Source organism: Oncorhynchus gorbuscha, linkage group LG25, assembly GCF_021184085.1.
Source record: "Oncorhynchus gorbuscha isolate QuinsamMale2020 ecotype Even-year linkage group LG25, OgorEven_v1.0, whole genome shotgun sequence".
Lineage (NCBI taxonomy): Eukaryota > Metazoa > Chordata > Actinopteri > Salmoniformes > Salmonidae > Oncorhynchus > Oncorhynchus gorbuscha.
This window is the reverse complement of record NC_060197.1, coordinates 50,334,768-50,354,143: the sequence shown is the minus strand read 5'-3', so window position 1 is coordinate 50,354,143 and position 19,376 is coordinate 50,334,768. Positions and strand designations below refer to the sequence as shown.

Genomic DNA, 19,376 nt, shown 5'->3' with positions numbered 1-19,376 from the left:
TAGAGGGTACAGGTGTAGTAGAGGGTACAGGTGTGTAGAGGGTACAGGTGTAGTAGAGGGTACAGGTGTGTAGAGGGTACAGGTGTGTAGAGGGTACAGGTGTGTAGAGGGTACAGGTGTGTAGAGGGTACAGGTGTAGTAGAGGGTACAGGTGTAGTAGAGGGTACAGGTGTGTAGAGGGTACAGGTGTAGTAGAGGGTACAGGTGTGTAGAGGGTACAGTAGAGGGTACAGGTGTAGTAGAGGGTACAGGTGTGTAGAGGGTACAGGTGTGTAGAGGGTACAGGTGTGGAGAGGTAAATAGAGGGCTTGCAGTTGACCTCCTGGCGGCCATGTTGGAAGACCACCGCATTAATTCTTCTGACAACAGCCGAGTGACCCTAACCCTAACCCCTAACCTAACCCCCTAACCCTAACCCTACCCCTAACCCCCTAACCCTAACCCCTAACCCTATCCCCTAACCCTAACCCCTAACCCTATCCCCTAACCCCTAACCCTATCCCCTAACCCCTAACCCTACCCCTAACCCCCTAACCCCTAACCCCTAACCCTAACCCCTAACCCCTAACCCTATCCCCCTAACCCTATCCCCCTAACCCTAACCCCTAACCCTAACCCTAACCCTAACCCTAACCCCTAACCCTAACCCCTAACCCCTAACCCTAACCCTAACCCCTAACCCCTAACCTCCAAACCCCCAACCCTATCCCCTAACCGTATCCCCTTAACCCTAACCCTATCCCCCTAACCCTATCCCCTAACCCTAACCCCTAACCCTATCCCTATCCCCCTAACCCTAACCCCTAACCCTATCACCCTAACCCTATCCCCCTAACCCTAACCCTATCCCCTAACCCTAACCCCTAACCCCTAACCCTAACCCTAACCCTAACCCTAACCCTAACCCCTAACCCTATCCCCTAACCCTAACCCTATCCCCTAACCCCTAACCCTATCCCCCTAACCCTAACCCCTAACCCTAACTCTAACCCTAACCCCTAACCCTAATCCCCCTAACCCTAACCCCTAACCCTAACTCTAACCCTAACCCCTAACCCTAAGCCCCCTAACCCTAACCCCTAACCCTAACCCTAACTCTAACCCTAACCCCTAACCCTAATCCCCCTAACCCTAACCCCTAACCCTAACCCTAACTCTAACCCTAACCCTAATCCCCCTAACCCTAACTCTAACCCTAACCCCTAACCCTAATCCCCCCTAACCCTAACCCCTAACCCTAACTCTAACCCTAACCCCTAACCCTAACCCTAACCCCCCTAACCCTAACCCTAACCCCTAACCCTAACTCTAACCCTAACCCCTAACCCTAATCCCCCTAACCCCTAACCCTAACTCTAACCCTAACCCTAATCCCCCTAACCCTAATCCCCCTAACCCTAACCCTAACCCCTAACCCTAATCTCCCCCTAACCCCTAACCCTAACTCTAACCCTAACCCCTAACCCTAACCCCCCCCTAACCCTAACCCTAACCCAAACTGCATGATAATGGTGCCTATAACTCGTTGATTTTTCATCACCGTCATTTTCTGTGGAGTATTTAGCTGCTCTAAGAAGGCCGGACAGACGACAGGAAAATATATGTTTACAGATTCAATCATGAAACACAATCGGTGACACCAATGAGATAAGACTGAAGAACTGTCAGAAAAGCCAAGAAACCGTTTTGTCCGTCAAGACCTGAACCCAGACAGCTGTCAGTACAGGCTCTGCTACGATCATTTCATCACTGGTAAGTCAAGTCTTATCGATTTCAAGTTTAGTTTAGCTGTTACGCTAACCAGGTGTTAACAACAACATTACAATAAATTAGACAAAATTAGCTCGATAGATAGCTAGTAGTCTTACCATGTTTCAAGTTTGGGGAAAGCTATTTTTTCACTGTAAAAATGCCCCTTTGTAACTAAGCACTGCCTCTATCGTGGCATTTTCAGACTAATGTAAACATACTACCAGATCTATTGTGTTATATTCTCCTACATTCAATTCACATTTATACAAACTTCAAAGTGTTTCCTTTCAAATGGTACCAAGAATATGCATATCCTTACTTCAGGTCCTGAGCTACAGGCAGTTAGATTTGGGTCCTGAGCTACAGGCAGTTAGATTTGGGTGTGTCATTTTTAAGCGAAAATTTAAGCCTACTCTAATGACAACAGATCAGTTAAAACGACCTCGTCTTACATTTACATTTACATTTAAGTCATTTAGCAGACGCTCTTATCCAGAGCGACTTACAAATTGGTGCATTCACCTTATGACATCCAGTGGGACAGTCACTTAACAATAGTGCATCTAAAACTTAGGGGGGGTGGGGTGAGAGGGATTACTTAACCTATCCTAGGTATTCCTTAAAGAGGTGGGGTTTCAGGTGTCTCCGGAAGGTGGTGATTGACTCCGCTGTCCTGGCGTCGTGAGGGAGTTTGTTCCACCATTGGGGGGCCAGGGCAGCGAACAGTTTTGACTGGGCTGAGCGGGAGCTGTACTTCCTCAGTGGTAGGGAGGCGAGCAGGCCAGAGGTGGATGAACGCAGTGCCCTTGTTTGGGTGTAGGGCCTGATCAGAGCCTGGAGGTACTGAGGTGCCGTTCCCCTCACAGCTCCGTAGGCAAGCACCATGGTCTTGTAGCGGATGCGAGCTTCAACTGGAAGCCAGTGGAGAGAACGGAGGAGCGGGGTGACGTGAGAGAACTTGGGAAGGTTGAACACCAGACGGGCTGCGGCGTTCTGGATGAGTTGAAGGGGTTTAATGGCACAGGCAGGGAGCCCAGTCAACAGCGAGTTGCAGTAATCCAGACGGGAGATGACAAGTGCCTGGATTAGGACCTGCGCCGCTTCCTGTGTGAGGCAGGGTCGTACTCTGCGGATGTTGTAGAGCATGAACCTACAGGAACGGGCCACCGCCTTGATGTTGGTTGAGAACGACAGGGTGTTGTCCAGGATCACGCCAAGGTTCTTGGCGCTCTGGGAGGAGGACACAATGGAGTTGTCAACCGTGATGGCGAGATCATGGAACGGGCAGTCCTTCCCCGGGAGGAAGAGCAGCTCCGTCTTGCCGAGGTTCAGCTTGAGGTGGTGATCCGTCATCCACACTGATATGTCTGCCAGACATGCAGAGATGCGATTCGCCACCTGGTCATCAGAAGGGGGAAAGGAGAAGATTAATTGTGTGTCGTCTGCATAGCAATGATAAGAGAGACCATGTGAGGTTATGACAGAGCCAAGTGACTTGGTGTATAGCGAGAATAGGAGAGGGCCAAGAACAGAGCCCTGGGGGACACCAGTGGTGAGAGCGCGTGGTGAGGAGACAGATTCTCGCCACGCCACCTGGTAGGAGCGACCTGTCAGGTAGGACGCAATCCAAGCGTGGGCCGCGCCGGAGATGCCCAACTCGGAGAGGGTGGAGAGGAGGATCTGATGGTTCACAGTATCGAAGGCAGCCGATAGATCTAGAAGGATGAGAGCAGAGGAGAGAGAGTTAGCTTTAGCAGTGCGGAGCGCCTCCGTGATACAGAGGAGAGCAGTCTCAGTTGAATGACTAGTCTTGAAACCTGACTGATTTGGATCAAGAAGGTCATTCAGAGAGAGATAGTGGGAGAGCTGGCCAAGGACGGCACGTTCAAGAGTTTTGGAGAGAAAAGAAAGAAGGGATACTGGTCTGTAATTGTTGACATCGGAGGGATCGAGTGTAGGTTTTTTCAGAAGGGGTGCAACTCTCGCTCTCTTGAAGACGGAAGGGACGTAGCCAGCGGTCAGGGATGAGTTGATGAGCGAGGTGAGGTAATGGAGAAGGTCTCCGGAAATGGTCTGGAGAAGAGAGGAGGGGATAGGGTCAAGCGGGCAGGTTGTTGGGCGGCCGGCCGTCACAAGACGCGAGATTTCATCTGGAGAGAGAGGGGAGAAAGAGGTCAGAGCACAGGGTAGGGCAGTGTGAGCAGAACCAGCGGTGTCGTTTGACTTAGCAAACGAGGATCGGATGTCGTCGACCTTCTTTTCAAAATGGTTGACGAAGTCATCCTCAGAGAGGGAGGAGGGGGGGGGGGCGGAGGATTCAGGAGGGAGGAGAAGGTGGCAAAGAGCTTCCTAGGGTTAGAGGCAGATGCTTGGAATTTAGCGTGGTAGAAAGTGGCTTTAGCAGCAGAGACAGAGGAGGAAAATGTAGAGAGGAGGGAGTGAAAGGATGCCAGGTCCGCAGGGAGGCGAGTTTTTCCTCCATTTCCGCTCGGCTGCCCGGAGCCCTGTTCTGTGAGCTCGCAATGAGTCATCGAGCCACGGAGCGGGAGGGGAGGACCGAGCCGGCCTGGAGGATAGGGGACATAGAGAGTCAAGGGATGCAGAGAGGGAGGAGAGGAGGGTTGAGGAGGCAGAATCAGGAGATAGGTGGGAGAAGGTTTGAGCGGAGGGAAGAGATGATAGGATGGAAGAGGAGAGAGTAGCGGGGGAGAGAGAGCGAAGGTTGGGACGGCGCGATACCATCCGAGTAGGGGCAGTGTGGGAGGTGTTGGATGAGAGCGAGAGGGAAAAGGATACAAGGCAGTGGTCGGAGACTTGGAGGGGAGTTGCAATGAGGTTAGTGGAAGAACAGCATCTAGTAAAGATGAGGTCGAGCGTATTGCCTGCCTTGTGAGTAGGGGGAAGGTGAGAGGGTGAGGTCAAAAGAGGAGAGGAGTGGAAAGAAGGAGGCAGAGAGGAAAGAGTCAAAGGTAGACGTGGGGAGGTTAAAGTCGCCCAGAACTGTGAGAGGTGAGCCGTCCTCAGGAAAGGAGCTTATCAAGGCATCAAGCTCATTGATGAACTCTCCGAGGGAACCTGGAGGGCGATAAATGATAAGGATGTTAAGCTTGAAAGGGCTAGTAACTGTGACAGCATGGAATTCAAAGGAGGCGATAGACAGATGGGTAAGGGGAGAAAGAGAGAATGACCACTTGGGAGAGATGAGGATCCCGGTGCCACCACCCCGCTGACCAGACGCTCTCGGGGTGTGCGAGAACACGTGGGCGGACGAAGAGAGAGCAGTAGGAGTAGCAGTGTTGTCTGTGGTGATCCATGTTTCCGTCAGTGCCAAGAAGTCGAGGGACTGGAGGGAGGCATAGGCTGAGATGAACTCTGCCTTGTTGACCGCAGATTGGCAGTTCCAGAGGCTACCGGAGACCTGGAACTCCACGTGGGTCGAGCGCGCTGGGACCACCAGAGTAGGGTGGCCGCGGCCACGCGGTGAGGAGCGTTTGTATGGTCTGTGCAGAGAGGAGAGAACAGGGATAAACAGACACATAGTTGACAGGCTACAGAAGAGGCTACGCTAATGCAAAGGAGATTGGAATGACAAGTGGACTACACGTCTCGAATGTTCAGAAAGTTAAGCTACGTAGCAAGAATCTTATTGACTAAAATGATTAAAATGATACAGTACTGCTGAAGTAGGCCAGCTGGCAGTGGGTGCGTTGTTGACACTACACTAATCAAGTCGTTCCGTTGAGTGTAATAGTTTCTGCAGTGTTGCTATTCGGGGCTAGCAGGCTAGCTAGCAGTGTTGTTTACGTTACGTTGCGTTAAAAGAACGACAATAGATGGCTAGCGAACCTAGAAAATCGCTCTAGACTACACAATTATCTTTGATACAAAGACGGCTATGTAGCTAGCTAAGTAGCTAGCTACGATCAAACAAATCAAACCGTTGTACTGTAATGAAATGAAGTGAAAATGTGATACTACCTGTGAATGCGACCGGGTAGTTGAGTTCTATACAGAAGACGTTGGCTAGCGTTGGCTAGCTAGCAGAGTCACCTACGTTAAGGACGACAAATAGCTGGCTAGCTAACCTCGGTAAATTAAGATAATCACTCTAAGACTACACACTCTAAACCTAAACAACACAATTATCTTGGATACGATGATACGAAGACAGCAAAGACAGCTATGTAGCTAGCTAACACTAAACTAATCAAGTCGTTCAGTTGAGTGTAATAGTTTCTCCAGTGCAGCTAATCAGTGGACGTTAGCTAGCTGGCTAGTGAAGACTACGTTAGGACGGCGAAATACGATAATTACGCAATTATCTTTGATACAAAGACGGCTATGTAGCTAGCTGAGAAGAAATTGCTAAGATAAGACAAATCAAACCGTTGTGATATAATGAAATATAATGAAAAAGTTATACTACCCGTTGGAGCGAAGTGCAGATGCGACCACTCGCTCCAACCGGAACCGGAAAGTCTTGACCATGTATCCATCTAATATAGGCCAAAAAAGGCTCCTGGCTAAAAGGAATCCTGCTTTCGTCAAATTAAAGTCAGAAGTTTTTGAGGGTTTCTTGCATTTTAGCTAACCCTAAACTTATTCTAACCTGCTATGTTAATTCTCCTAATCTCCTACGAAATGTCAAATATTACGTTCATTTGATAAAAGTTACATCCCTTCTAGCCATGTCAATGAAAAGGAGCAACACAAATTGTACGATATGACGTCCGTATTGCCTGGAGGACATCATTACTCCAGTGGTTATCATATACTAACCAAATGATAATGGGTTGAGAAGTTTATTCATAAGAGGAGGGGAAAATGTATAGACATCCTGCTGTGTTGACTAATGATTGTTCCAGCCCAACGATACAGGTCATCTTTACAAGACACTAAAACACCTGAATTAAACACAATCAAACAATTAAGAACCCCGATGTTTTCATTTCAGTCTCCTCTAACCAAAGTGAATTAGATGTCCTTTCTATTAACAATGTCAAATGAACATCTGAACAGAATGCCTCTGGTGAGGAACTTCTAGATGCATTAAAAGCCTTTAAGGCTGGGAAAACTCCAGGGCTTGATGGTATACCAGGGGAGATATACCAAACTCCAGGGCTAGATGGTATACCAGGGGAGATATACCAAACTCCAGGGCTAGATGGTATACCAGGGGAGATATACCAAACTCCAGGGCTAGATGGTATACCAGGGGAGATATACCAAACTCCAGGGCTAGATGGTATACCAGTGAAGATTTACCAAACTCCAGGGCTAGATGGTATACCAGGGGAGATATACCAAACTCCAGGGCTAGATGGTATACCAGGGGAGATATACCAAACTCCAGGGCTAGATGGTATACCAGTGGAGGTTTACCAAACTCCAGGGCTAGATGGTATACCAGGGGAGATATACCAAACTCCAGGGCTAGATGGTATACCAGGGGAGATATACCAAACTCCAGGGCTAGATGGTATACCAGTGGAGGTTTACCAAACTCCAGGGCTAGATGGTATACCAGGGGAGATATACCAAACTCCAGGGCTAGATGGTATACCAGTGGAGGTTTACCAAACTCCAGGGCTAGATGGTATACCAGGGGAGATATACCAAACTCCAGGGCTAGATGGTATACCAGGGGAGATATACCAAACTCCAGGGCTAGATGGTATACCAGGGGAGATATACCAAACTCCAGGGCTAGATGGTATACCAGGGCAGATATACCAAACTCCAGGGCTAGATGGTATACCAGGGGAGATATACCAAACTCCAGGGCTAGATGGTATACCAGGGGAGATATACCAAACTCCAGGGCTAGATGGTATACCAGGGGAGATATACCAAACTCCAGGGCTAGATGGTATACCAACTCCAGTCCTCCAACAGCCCAACTCCAGTCCTCCAACAGCCCAGCTCCAGGCCTCCAACAGCCCAGCTCCAGGCCTCCAGTACCCCCAACAGCCCAGCTCCAGTCCTCCAACAGCCCAGCTCCAGGCCTCTAGTACCCCCAACAGCCCAGCTCCAGGCCTCCAGTACCCCCAACAGCCCAGCTCCATTCCTCCAACAGCCCAGCTCCAGTCCTCCAGTACCCCCAACAGCCCAACTCCAGTCCTCCAGTACCCCCAACAGCCCAACTCCAGTCCTCCAACAGCCCAGCTCCAGTCCTCCAGTACCCCCAACAGCCCAACTCCAGTCCTCCAGTCCCCCCAACAGCCCAGCTCCAGTCCTCCAGTACCCCCAACAGCCCAACTCCAGTCCTCCAAACAGCCCAGCTCCAGTCCTCCAGTACCCCCAACAGCCCAACTCCAGTCCTCCAGTATCCCCAACAGCCCAACTCCAGTCCTCCAGTACCCCCAACAGCCCAACTCCAGTCCTCCAGTCCCCCCAACAGCCCAGCTCCAGTCCTCCAGTACCCCCAACAGCCCAACTCCGGTCCTCCAGTACCCCCAACAGCCCAACTCCGGTCCTCCAGTACCTCCAGTATACTCAAATTAAACATCACTGAATATTATGTTGCTATATCTCTGTCCGTTGTTTCTCTCTAGGGATTGGAACTGGAGAAAATCTCCATAACATGCTCCTGCCCTATCCAGAGTAGCCTACGCTCCATTCTGACCGCTGGAAATGCTAATCCTTTCACCCTCTTCCATGGATGTTAGCTAGTTAGCTAGCTAGCTAGCTACAAATGCATTTTTAGTTAACTAGCTAACATGAAGTTTAAGTTAGCAAGCTGGTGATATTTAATTAACTTAGCTAGCAACACTATGTAAAATAACCTAAAGGTGAATATTACATTAGCAGCTCATTTCAGTTAGCTAAGTTTCTGTAGCAAGCCACCTAGCTAATAATACATTGATCATTTTCAAAATATATTTACTTACTTGATAGGTTTTCCCTCTGCCTCCAACTAAATAATGGGCTCTCCTCTTCAGGAGGCAGCAACACACATCCATGTGGATAATGGGAAGACATCCAACAGATTGACTTTGGGCTTCCAAAATGGCACCTGGTGATTTGTGACGCAACTGCAAGACCTCTATAGGTGTACACTAGGTATAGTACTGTAGTATTAACCTGTAGTAGGGGTATAGTTACCTGTAGTAGGTGGTATAGAGGTTATAGAGGGCATAGTTACCTGTAGTAGGTGGTATAGGGGGTATAGGAGGCATAGTTACCTGTAGTAGGTGGTATAGGGGGTATAGAGGGTATAGTTACCTGTAGTAGGTGGTATAGGGGGCATAGTTACCTGTAGTAGGTGGTATAGGGGCATAGTTACCTGTAGTAGGTGGTATAGGGGGCATAGTTACCTGTAGTAGGTAGTATAGGGGGTATAGAGGGTATAGTTACCTGTAGTAGGTGGTATAGAGGGTATAGAGGGCATAGTTACCTGTAGTAGGTGGTATAGGGGTATAGGGGGGCATAGTTACCTGTAGTAGGTGGTATAGGGGCATAGTTACCTGTAGTAGGTGGTATAGGGGCATAGTTACCTGTATTAGGTGGTATAGGGGTGGTATAGGGGGCATAGTTACCTGTAGTAGGTGGTACAGGGGGTATAGTTACCTGTAGTAGGTGGTACAGGGGTATAGTTACCTGTAGTAGGTGGTACAGGGGGTATTGTTTCCTGTAGGAGGTGGTATAGGGGGTATAGTTACCTGTAGTAGGTGGTATAGGGTATAGGGGTATAGAGGGTATAGTTACCTGTAGTAGGTGGTATAGGGGTATAGACCTGTAGTAGGTGGTATAGTTACCTGTAGTAGGTGGTATAGGGGGTATAGTTACCTGTAGTAGGTGGTACAGGGGTATAGTTACCTGTAGTAGGGGTATAGTTACCTGTAGTAGGGGGTATAGTTACCTGTAGTATAGGGGGGTATAGTTACCTGTAGTAGGTGGTACAGGGGTATTGTTACCTGTAGTAGGTGGTATAGGGGGTATAGAGGGTATAGTTACCTGTAGTAGGTGGAATAGGGGTATAGTTACCTGTAGTAGGTGGTAAAGGGGCATAGTTACCTGTATTAGGTGGTATAGGGGTGGTATAGGGGGCATAGTTACCTGTAGTAGGTGGTACAGGGGTATAGAGGGTATAGTTACCTGTAGTGGGTGGTACAGGGGGTATAGAGGGTATAGTTACCTGTAGTGGGTGGTACAGGGGTATAGTTACCTGTAGTAGGTGGTATAGGGGTATGTATAGAGGGTATAGTTACCTGTAGTAGGTGGTATAGGGGTATAGTTACCTGTACTAGGTGGTACAGGGGGTATTGTTACCTGTAGTAGGTGGTATAGGGGGTATAGTTACCTGTAGTAGGTGGTATAGGGGTATAGAGGGTATAGTTACCTGTAGTAGGTGGTACAGGGGTATAGTTACCTGTAGTAGGGGGTATAGTTACCTGTAGTAGGGGGTATAGTTACCTGTAGTAGTGGTATATGGGGGGGTATAGTTACCTGTAGTAGGTGGTACAGGGGGTATAGTTACCTGTAGTAGGTGGTACAGGGGTATAGATACCTGTAGTAGGTGGTACAGGGGTATAGTTACCTGTAGTAGGGGGTATAGGGGGCATAAGGGGTATAGTTACCTGTAGTAGGTGGTATAGGGGTATAAGGGGTATAGTTACCTGTAGTAGGTGGTATAGGGGTATAAGGGGTATAGTTACCTGTAGTAGGTGGTATAGGGGGTATAGGGGTATAGGTACCTGTAGTAGTAGTAGGTATAGGGGGTATAGTTACCTGTAGTAGGGGGTAAAGGGGTATAGCTACCTGTAGTGGGTGGTATAGGGGGCATAAGGGTATAGTTACCTGTAGTAGGTGGTATATGGGGTATAAGGGGTATAGTTACCTGTAGTGGGTGGTATAGGGGTATAGGAGGCATAGTTACCTGTAGTAGGTGGTATAGGGGGTATAGGGGATATAGGTACCTGTAGTAGGTGGTATAGGGGGTATAGTTACCTGTAGTAGGTGGTATATGGGGCATAGTTACCTGTAGTAGGTGGTATAGGGGGCATAAGGGGTATAGTTACATGTAGTAGGTGGTATAGGGGTATTAGGGGTATAATTACCTGTAGTAGGTGGTATAGAGGGTATAGGTACCTGTAGTAGGTGGTATAGGGGGTATAGTTACCTGTAGTAGGGGGTAAAGGGGTATAGCTCCCTGTAGTGGGTGGTATAGGGGGCATAAGGGGTATAGTTGCCTGTAGTAGGTGGTATATGGGGTATAAGGGGTATAGTTACCTGTAGTAGGTGGTTTAGGGGGTATAGGAGGCATAGTTACCTGTAGTAGGTGGTATAGGGGTATAGGGGATATAGGTACCTGTAGTAGGTGGTATAGGGGGTATAGTTACCTGTAGTAGGTGGTATAGGGGCATAGTTACCTGTAGTAGGTGGTATAGGGGGTATAGGGGGCATAGTTACCTGTAGTAGGTGGTATAGGGGGCATAGTTACCTGTAGTAGGTGGTATAGGGGGCATAGTTACCTGTAGTAGGTGGTATAGGGGCATAGTTACCTGTAGTGGGTGGTATAGGGGGCATAAGGGGAATAGTTACCTGTAGTAGGTGGTATATGGGGTATAAGGGGTATAGTTACCTATAGTAGGTGGTATAGGGGGTATAGGAGGCATAGTTACCTGTAGTAGGTGGTATAGGGGGTATAGTTACCTGTAGTAGGTGGTATAGGGGTATAGGGGTATAGGTACCTGTAGTAGGTGGTATAGGGGGTATAGCTACCTGTAGTAGATGGTATAGAGGGGCATAGTTACCTCGGAGGTAGTAGGTGGTACCTGACATGATGGGCTGTATCCAACTGTGCTGCTGCTCCAGTTTACTGTTCTGCCTTATTATTATTTACCATGCTGGTCATTTAGAACATTTGAACAGGTGGCACAGCCAGAAGGGGTATAGGTTTCTTCCTAGGGGTATAGTTACCTGCATTGTTGGTGGTATAGGCTGGGCACAGTTACCTGTAGTAGGCTATATAAATAAATTTGATTTGTATAGGGGGCATAGTTACCTGTAGTAGGTGGTATAGGGGCATAGTTACCTGTAGTAGGTGGTATAGGGGGCATAGTTACCTGTAGTAGGTGGTATAGGGGTATAGGTGGTATAATTACCTGTAGTAGGTGTTATAGGGAGTATAGAGGGCATAGTTACCTGTAGTAGAGGGTATAGGTGGTATAGGGGGCATAGTGACCTGTAGTAGGTGGTATAGGGGGCATAGTTACCTGTAGTAGGTGGTATAGGGGGCATAGTTACTTGTAGTAGGGGTATAGGGGGCATAGTTACCTGTAGTAGGTGGTATAGGGGTATAGAGGGCATAGTTACCTGTAGTAGGTGTTATAGGGGGCATAGTTACCTGTAGTAGGCGGTATAGGGGGTATAGAGGGCATAGTTACCTGTAGTAGGTGGTATAGAGGGCATAGTTACCTGTAGTAGAGGGTATAGGTGGTATAGGGGGCATAGTGACCTGTAGTAGGCGGTATAGGGGGCATAGTTACCTGTAGTAAGTGGTATAGGGGGCATAGTTACCTGTAGTAAGTGGTATAGGGGTATAGAGGGCATAGTTACCTGTAGTAGGTGGTATAGAGGGCATAGTTACCTGTAGTAGGTGGTATAGGGGGCATAGTTACCTGTAGTAGGTGGTACAGGGGTATAGTTACCTGTAGTAGGGGGCATAGTTACCTGTAGTAGGTGGTACAGGGGGTATAGAGGGTATAGTTACCTGTAGTAGGTGGTACAGGGGGTATAGTTACCTGTAGTAGGGGGTACAGGGGGTATAGTTACCTGTAGTAGGTGGTATAGGGGTATAGTTACCTGTAGTAGGTGGTGCTAAATGACTTAAATGTAATGTAATGTAATGTGTAGGGGGCATAGTTACCTGTAGTAGGTGGTATAGGGGCATAGTTACCTGTAGTAGGTGGTATAGGGGTATAGAGGGCATAGTTACCTGTAGTAGGTGGTATAGGGGTATAGAGGGCATAGTTACCTGTAGTAGGTGGTATAGGTGGTATAGGGGGCATAGTTACCTGTAGTAGGTGGTATAGGGGTATAGTTACCTGTAGTAGGTGGTACAGGGGGTATAGTTACCTGTAGTAGGTGGTGTAGGGGTATAGTTACCTGTAGTAGGTGGTGTAGGGGCTATAGTTACCTGTAGTAGGTGGTATAGGGGGTATAGAGGGCATAGCTACCTGTAGTAGGTGGTGCTAAATGACTTAAATGTAATGTAATGTAATGTGTAGGGGGTATAGTTACCTGTAGTAGGTGGTATAGGGGCATAGTTACCTGTAGTAGGTGGTATAGGGGCATAGTTACCTGTAGTAGGTGGTATAGGGGGTATAGAGGGCATAGTTACCTGTAGTAGGTGGTATAGGGGTATAGAGGGCATAGTTACCTGTAGTAGGTGGTATAGGTGGTATAGGGGCATAGTTACCTGTAGTAGGTGGTATAGGGGGTATAGTTACCTGTAGTAGGTGGTATAGGGGGCAAAGTTACCTGTAGTAGGTGGTATAGGGGGTATAGAGGGCATAGTTACCTGTAGTAGGTGGTACAGGGGGTATAGTTACCTGTAGTAGGTGGTATAGGGGGCATAGTTACCTGTAGTAGGTGGTACAGGGGGTATAGTTACCTGTAGTAGGTGGTACAGGGGGTGTAGTTACCTGTAGTAGGTGGTACAGGGGGTATTTCCGGGCCTCGGTGAACAGCTGTTGTTTGATGCTTGTGAGCGGCGCCTCTCTGAGACACTCCAGACTAACCAGCATGCCATTGGGCAGACAGCAGTCCACCAGGATCCTAGGGGGCATGAGGTGAAGGCCCCATAGCTCCCCTGAAGATGGCCGCGGGGCCATCTAGACACACACTCGGCTCTACCACAACCTGAGGGAGGAGAACACACGTTACACATACACGCTCAATACACACACACACACACACACTCCGCTCTAGCAGAGGTCTCCCCAGGTCCAGAACAGAGGCTAGGAAACACATAATATTAAATAGAGGAACTCTCTGCCACCCCAGGAAACTCAGGCTAGCTATAAAACAGATTAAAGAACACCTTACTGCACAAAGGGGACTTTGAAGAGACAGCCATTTTATATATATTGTAATTTACACTGTGTTATGTATTAGACCTCGATATTGATATGGAGTCTGTGTGACGTTGAAATGTCAAGTGCATTTGGAAAGTTTTCAGGCCATTCCCATTTTCCACATTTTGTTACGTTACAGCCTTATTCTGAAATTGATTATATTAAAACATTTCCTCATCAATCGACACACAATAACTGATAATGACAAAGCGAAAACAGGTTTTTAGAAATATTTGCCAATTTATAAAATATAAAAAACAGAAATATTTTATTTACTTAAGTATTTATACCCTTTGCTATGAGACTCGAAATTGAGCTCAGGTGCATCCTGTTTCCATTGATCATTCTTGAGATGTTTCTACAACTTAATTGGAGTCCACCTGTGGTAAATTAAATTGATTGGACATGATTTGGAAAGGCACACACCTGTCTATATAAGGTCCCACAGTTGACAGTGCATGTCAGAGCAAAAACCAAGCCATGAGGTCGAAGGAATTGTCTGTAGAGCTCCGAGACAGGATTGTGTCGAGGCACAGATCTGGGGAAGGGGACCAAAAAAATGTCTGCAGCATTGAATGTCCCCGAGAACACAGTGGCCTCCGTAATTCTTAAATGAAATAATTTGTTTAACCACCAAAACTCTTCCTAGAGCTGGCCTCCCGGCCAAACTGAGCAATCGGGGAGAAGGGCCTTGGTCAGGGAGATGAACAAGAACCCAATGGTCACTCTGGCAGAGCTATAAAGTTCCTCTGTGGAGATGGGAGAACCTTCCAGAAGGACAACCATCTCTACAGTACTCCACCAATCAGGCCTTTATGGTAGAGTGGCCAGACGGAAGCCACTCCTCAGAAAAAGGCACATGACAGCCAGCTTTGAGTTTGCCAAAAGGCACCTAAAAGACTCTCAGATGATGAGAAACACGATTCTCTGGTCTGATGAAACCAAGACTGAACTCTTTGGCTTGAATTCCAATTGTCACGTCTGGAGGAAACCTGGCACCATCCCTACGGTGAAGCATGGTGGTGGCAGCATCATGCTGTGGGGATGTTTTTCAGCTGCAGGGACTGGGAGACTAGTCAGGATCAAGGGAAAGATGAACGGTGCAAAGTGCAGAGTGATCCTTGATGAAAACCTGCTCCAGAGTGCTCAGGACCTCAGACTGGGGTGATGGTTTACCTTCCAACAGGACAACGACCCTAAGCACACAGCCAAGGCAACGCAGCGGTGGCTTCGGGACAATTCTCTGAATGTCCTTGCGTGGCCCGCCCAGATCCCGGACTTGAACCTAATGAACATCTCTGGAGAGCCCTGAAAATATCTGTGCAGCAACACTCCCCATTCAACCTGACAGAGCTTGAGAGGATCTGCAGAAAAGAATGGGAGAAACTCCCCAAATACAGGTGTGCCAAGCTTGTAGCGTCATACCCAAGAAGACTGGAGGCTGTAATCGCTGCCAAAGGTGCTTCAACAAAGTACTGAGTAAAGCGTCTGAAGACTTATGTAACTGTGATATTTGCGTTTATTTTTATTTTTTCTAACATTTCATTAACATTTTTTTGTTGTTGCTTTGTCATTTTGGGGTATTGTGATGTCATTGTGGGGTATTGTGATGTCATTGTGGGGTATTGTGATGTCATTATGGGGTATTGTGATGTCATTGTGGGGTATTGTGATGTCATTGTGGGGTATTGTGATGTCATTGTGGGGTATTGTGATGTCATTGTGGGGTATTGTGATGTCATTATGGGGTATTGTGTGTAGATTGTGGGGTATTGTGATGTCATTGTGGGGTATTGTGATGTCATTGTGGGGTATTGTGATGTCATTGTGGGGTATTGTGATGTCATTATGGGGTATTGTGTGTAGATTGATGAGGGGGGGAAACAATTGAATCAATTTTAGAACAAGGCTGTAACGTAACAAAATGTGTAAAAAGTCCAGGGGTCTGAATACTTTCTGCACCATATGTTCTGTACTATGTGGACCCCAGGAAGAGTAGCTGATGACTGGTTCATGGGGATCCTCATAAATACCAATACCTTGACACACACACACACACACTAGTATTTCCATGGTAATAAAGTTGATCCAGTTGAACTGAGGGGTCTAAGAGAGTCTATAAAGTCTGGATGTTGAGGAGAGAAAGATTTTTTAAAATGGCAGAGAACAAGAAAGAAGAGATAGATAGGAAGAAAACATTAAAACGTATAGGAGAAAGAGAGAGCAGAACAGATTGAAGTAGAGAGAGAGAGAGGGAGAGAGAGGGAGGGAGAGAGAGGGAGAGAGGGAGAAAGAGAGAGAGAGAGAGAGAGAGTGGGTGGGTGGGTGGGAGAGATTGAGAGAGGGGAGATCGGGAGAGGGAGAGAGAGATCGAGAGAGGGAGATCAAGAGAGGGAGAGAAGGCGATAGACTGCAGACATTTTTAGAAAGTGATTTGTAATGGTCTCTTAAATCCCCAAATATGATGTCACTCTTTCATACAGGATCATCAGCCTGTTCTCTCTCTCTCTCTGAGTGTGTGTGTGTGTGTGTGTGTGTGTGTGTGTGTGTGTGTGTGTGTGTGTGTGTGTGTGTGTGTGTGTGTGTGTGTGTGTGTGTGTGTGTGTGTGTGTGTGTGTGTGTGTGTGTGTGAGTGAGTGAGTGAAGTTGATATCATGTGGTCTCCAGTCATAACGGAGCATGTATAATGATTTATAACGGTAATAATAGCGGTAGTAACCGAAGCTACCGCCCTCTCCTCTCCGGGAACAGAGACCTGTCAGTCGGCATAATCCCCGCTCTTCCCGGCTTCTCCCCCCGGCAAGTCACGAAGCGGCTGAGCGGCAAACGCAATACTACGCAACAAACACACACACACACCGCGAAGCCGCGGCAAGGGCAGACGCGCTCAGAGCTCAGCGGCAGCGAACAAAGAACCGAGGCGCCGCGCGAGAGAAAGTAGGACACGGGCCGCCTGGCGCATGCAGCTGCACAAATAAGACCCCGTCCGTCCCCCGCTCTCTGACACACACACTGACCATCGAGAATCAAAGTGACAGCATCATTGAGACAGCACTCAGAGCTTCTTGTTGGATCAGAGAGCTGTAGCTTAATGTGATGGGAACCGGGAGACAATAACCCATAACAAAATAATCAAACAGTCAGTCAGTCATGACCTCTGCTAAACTACCAACTAACAGCTAGTCTAATAAATATACTCATATTAATATACTTTATTTGATGTGACACTCAAAGCGGGAGACAGACAGCCGAGTAGCGCATAGGCTTAGCTAGAGCATAGGTCTACTGAAGGCTATTTACCCTAATATTACACACAATAAAGCTCTGGACTTCCGGGGACAGAGGGATGATAGTTTATCAGGAGAATGTTATTTTTCTCTCTCTCTCTCTCTCTCTCTCTCTCTCTCTCTCTCTCTCTCTCTCTCTCTCTCTCTCTCTCTCTCTCTCTCTCCTCTGGCTACAAACAATCCAGCAGTGAAACCCCTCTTTTTCTCTCCAAGACTTTCTCCTGATCCTTTCTTCTCCTCTCTGATTATTGGCAGCGATGATATCCCAAGATGAGATGTCATCATTATTATGGTGAGACATCAGCTTCCTGACACACACACACAGCGCCAATATGACACGCGCAATCACAGTAGCCAGGCTGTCCATAGTGAGTCATGATATAAGCTTCAATAAGTGACTCCGCTCCCCCCTCCATCCCTCCTCCTCTCCCTCCTTCCCTGAAGTTTGTCACTCACCCCTGTCTCTCCCGCCAGGCTGTTAGGCGGGTGGGTCTGTCTCGCGGGGCCGGTAGTGATGCGTGTCTGCGCCCGAGCCTCCGTTCCAGCCCTGGTCATAGCATCATGTCTACCAGCAGACTCGCGTACAGGACAGGACGCCCTTCCTCTCTCGCTGCCCTGCTTCACTGCCGTTAAAACGGTAAATCTGCGCGTGCCGACGCCTGTCTTGTCTTCTCCTTTCAACGTAAACTAAACCGGGGCTTCAAACCATCCAGTTCCTCTACCGGGCCTGTGCGGAGTGGAGAACAATGTGCTCGACAGGGAGGGGGAAGAGGGGGAGGGGAGGAGAGGAAGAGGGGACGACATGTAATCACATAATTCATTTTTAAAGGGGAGGCGACCTGGCAGTCAGCTGTTCCTAACTCAGAGGACATATGGAGGGGCATCGCCTTTAAGAGCAGAGCGGCACTGGTGACCGTTTATTAGTCGGCGGAAAATAATAATAATAATAATAATAATAATACACGCTATATACTGAGTGAACAAAACATTAAGAACACCTTTGTTTATTATTTCACCTTTATTTAACCAGGTAGGCCAGTTGAGAACAAGTTCTCATTTACAACTGCGACCTGGTAAAGATAAAGCAAAGCAGTTCGACACAAACAACAACACAGAGTTACACATGGAATAAACAAACGTACAGTCAATACAATAGGAAAGTCTATATACAGTGTGTGCAGATGAGGTAAGATAAGGGAGGTAAGGCAATAAATAGGCCATAATGGTGAAGTAATTACAATATAGCAATTAACTCTGGAGTGATAGATGTGTGGATGAGGATGTGCAAGTAGAGATACTGGGGTGCAAAACAGCAGAAAAACAAAAACAAATATGGGAATGAGGTAGGTGGATGGGCTGTGTACAGATTGGCTGTGTACAGATGGGCTGTTTACAGATGGGATATTTACAGATGGGATATTTATAGATGGGAAGTTTACTGATGGGCTGTTTACTGATGGGCTGTTTACAGATGGGCTATTTACAGATGGGCTGTTTACAGATGGGATATTTACAGATGGGCTGTTTACAGATGGGCTGTTTACAGATGGGCTATTTACAGATGGGATATTTACAGATGGGCTATTTACAGATGGGCTATTTACAGATGGGCTATTTACAGATGGGCTATTTACAGATGGGCTGTGTACAGATGGGCTGTTTACAGATGGGCTGTGTACTGATGGGATGTTTACAGATGGGCTGTTTACAGATGGGCCGCATGAGTGAAGGAGGCTTTGTTGCGAAATAGGAGGCCGATTCTAGATTTAATTTTGGATTGGAGATGTTTGATATCAAATCAAATCAAAGTTTTTTTTCTACATGAGCCGAATACAAAGAGTGAAATGCTGACTTACAGGCTCTAACCAATAGTGCAAAAAAATATTAGTTGAACAATAGGTAAGTAAAGAAATACAACAACAGTAAAAAGACAGTGAAAAATAACTGTAGCGAGGCTATATACAGTAGAGAGGCTATATACAGTAGAGAGGCTATATACAGTAGTGAGGCTATATACAGTAGAGAGGCTATATACAGTAGTGAGGCTATATACAGTAGGGAGGCTATATACAGTAGTGAGGCTATATACAGTAGAGAGGCTATATACAGTAGTGAGGCTATATACAGTAGAGAGGCTATATACATTAGTGGGGCTATATACAGTAGGGAGGCTATATACAGTAGTGAGGCTATATACAGTAGAGAGGCTATATACAGTAGAGAGGCTATATACAGTAGAGAGGCTATATACAGTAGA

The 19,376-nt window shown here is 47.4% G+C and overlaps 1 protein-coding gene across 1 annotated transcript in view; it reads right to left on the bottom strand.

Moving 5' to 3' along the window:
• The window catches only part of zgc:158659 (uncharacterized protein LOC791141 homolog), a 78,907-nt gene extending 61,059 nt beyond the window's left edge, over positions 1–17,848 (bottom strand). The window contains 2 exon segments of the mRNA XM_046329101.1: positions 13,401–13,617; positions 17,576–17,848. Coding sequence (XP_046185057.1) covers positions 13,401–13,589 — 189 coding nt within the window. The 5' untranslated portion in view covers positions 13,590–13,617; positions 17,576–17,848.
• Positions 17,849–19,376: the final 1,528 nt, after the last annotated feature.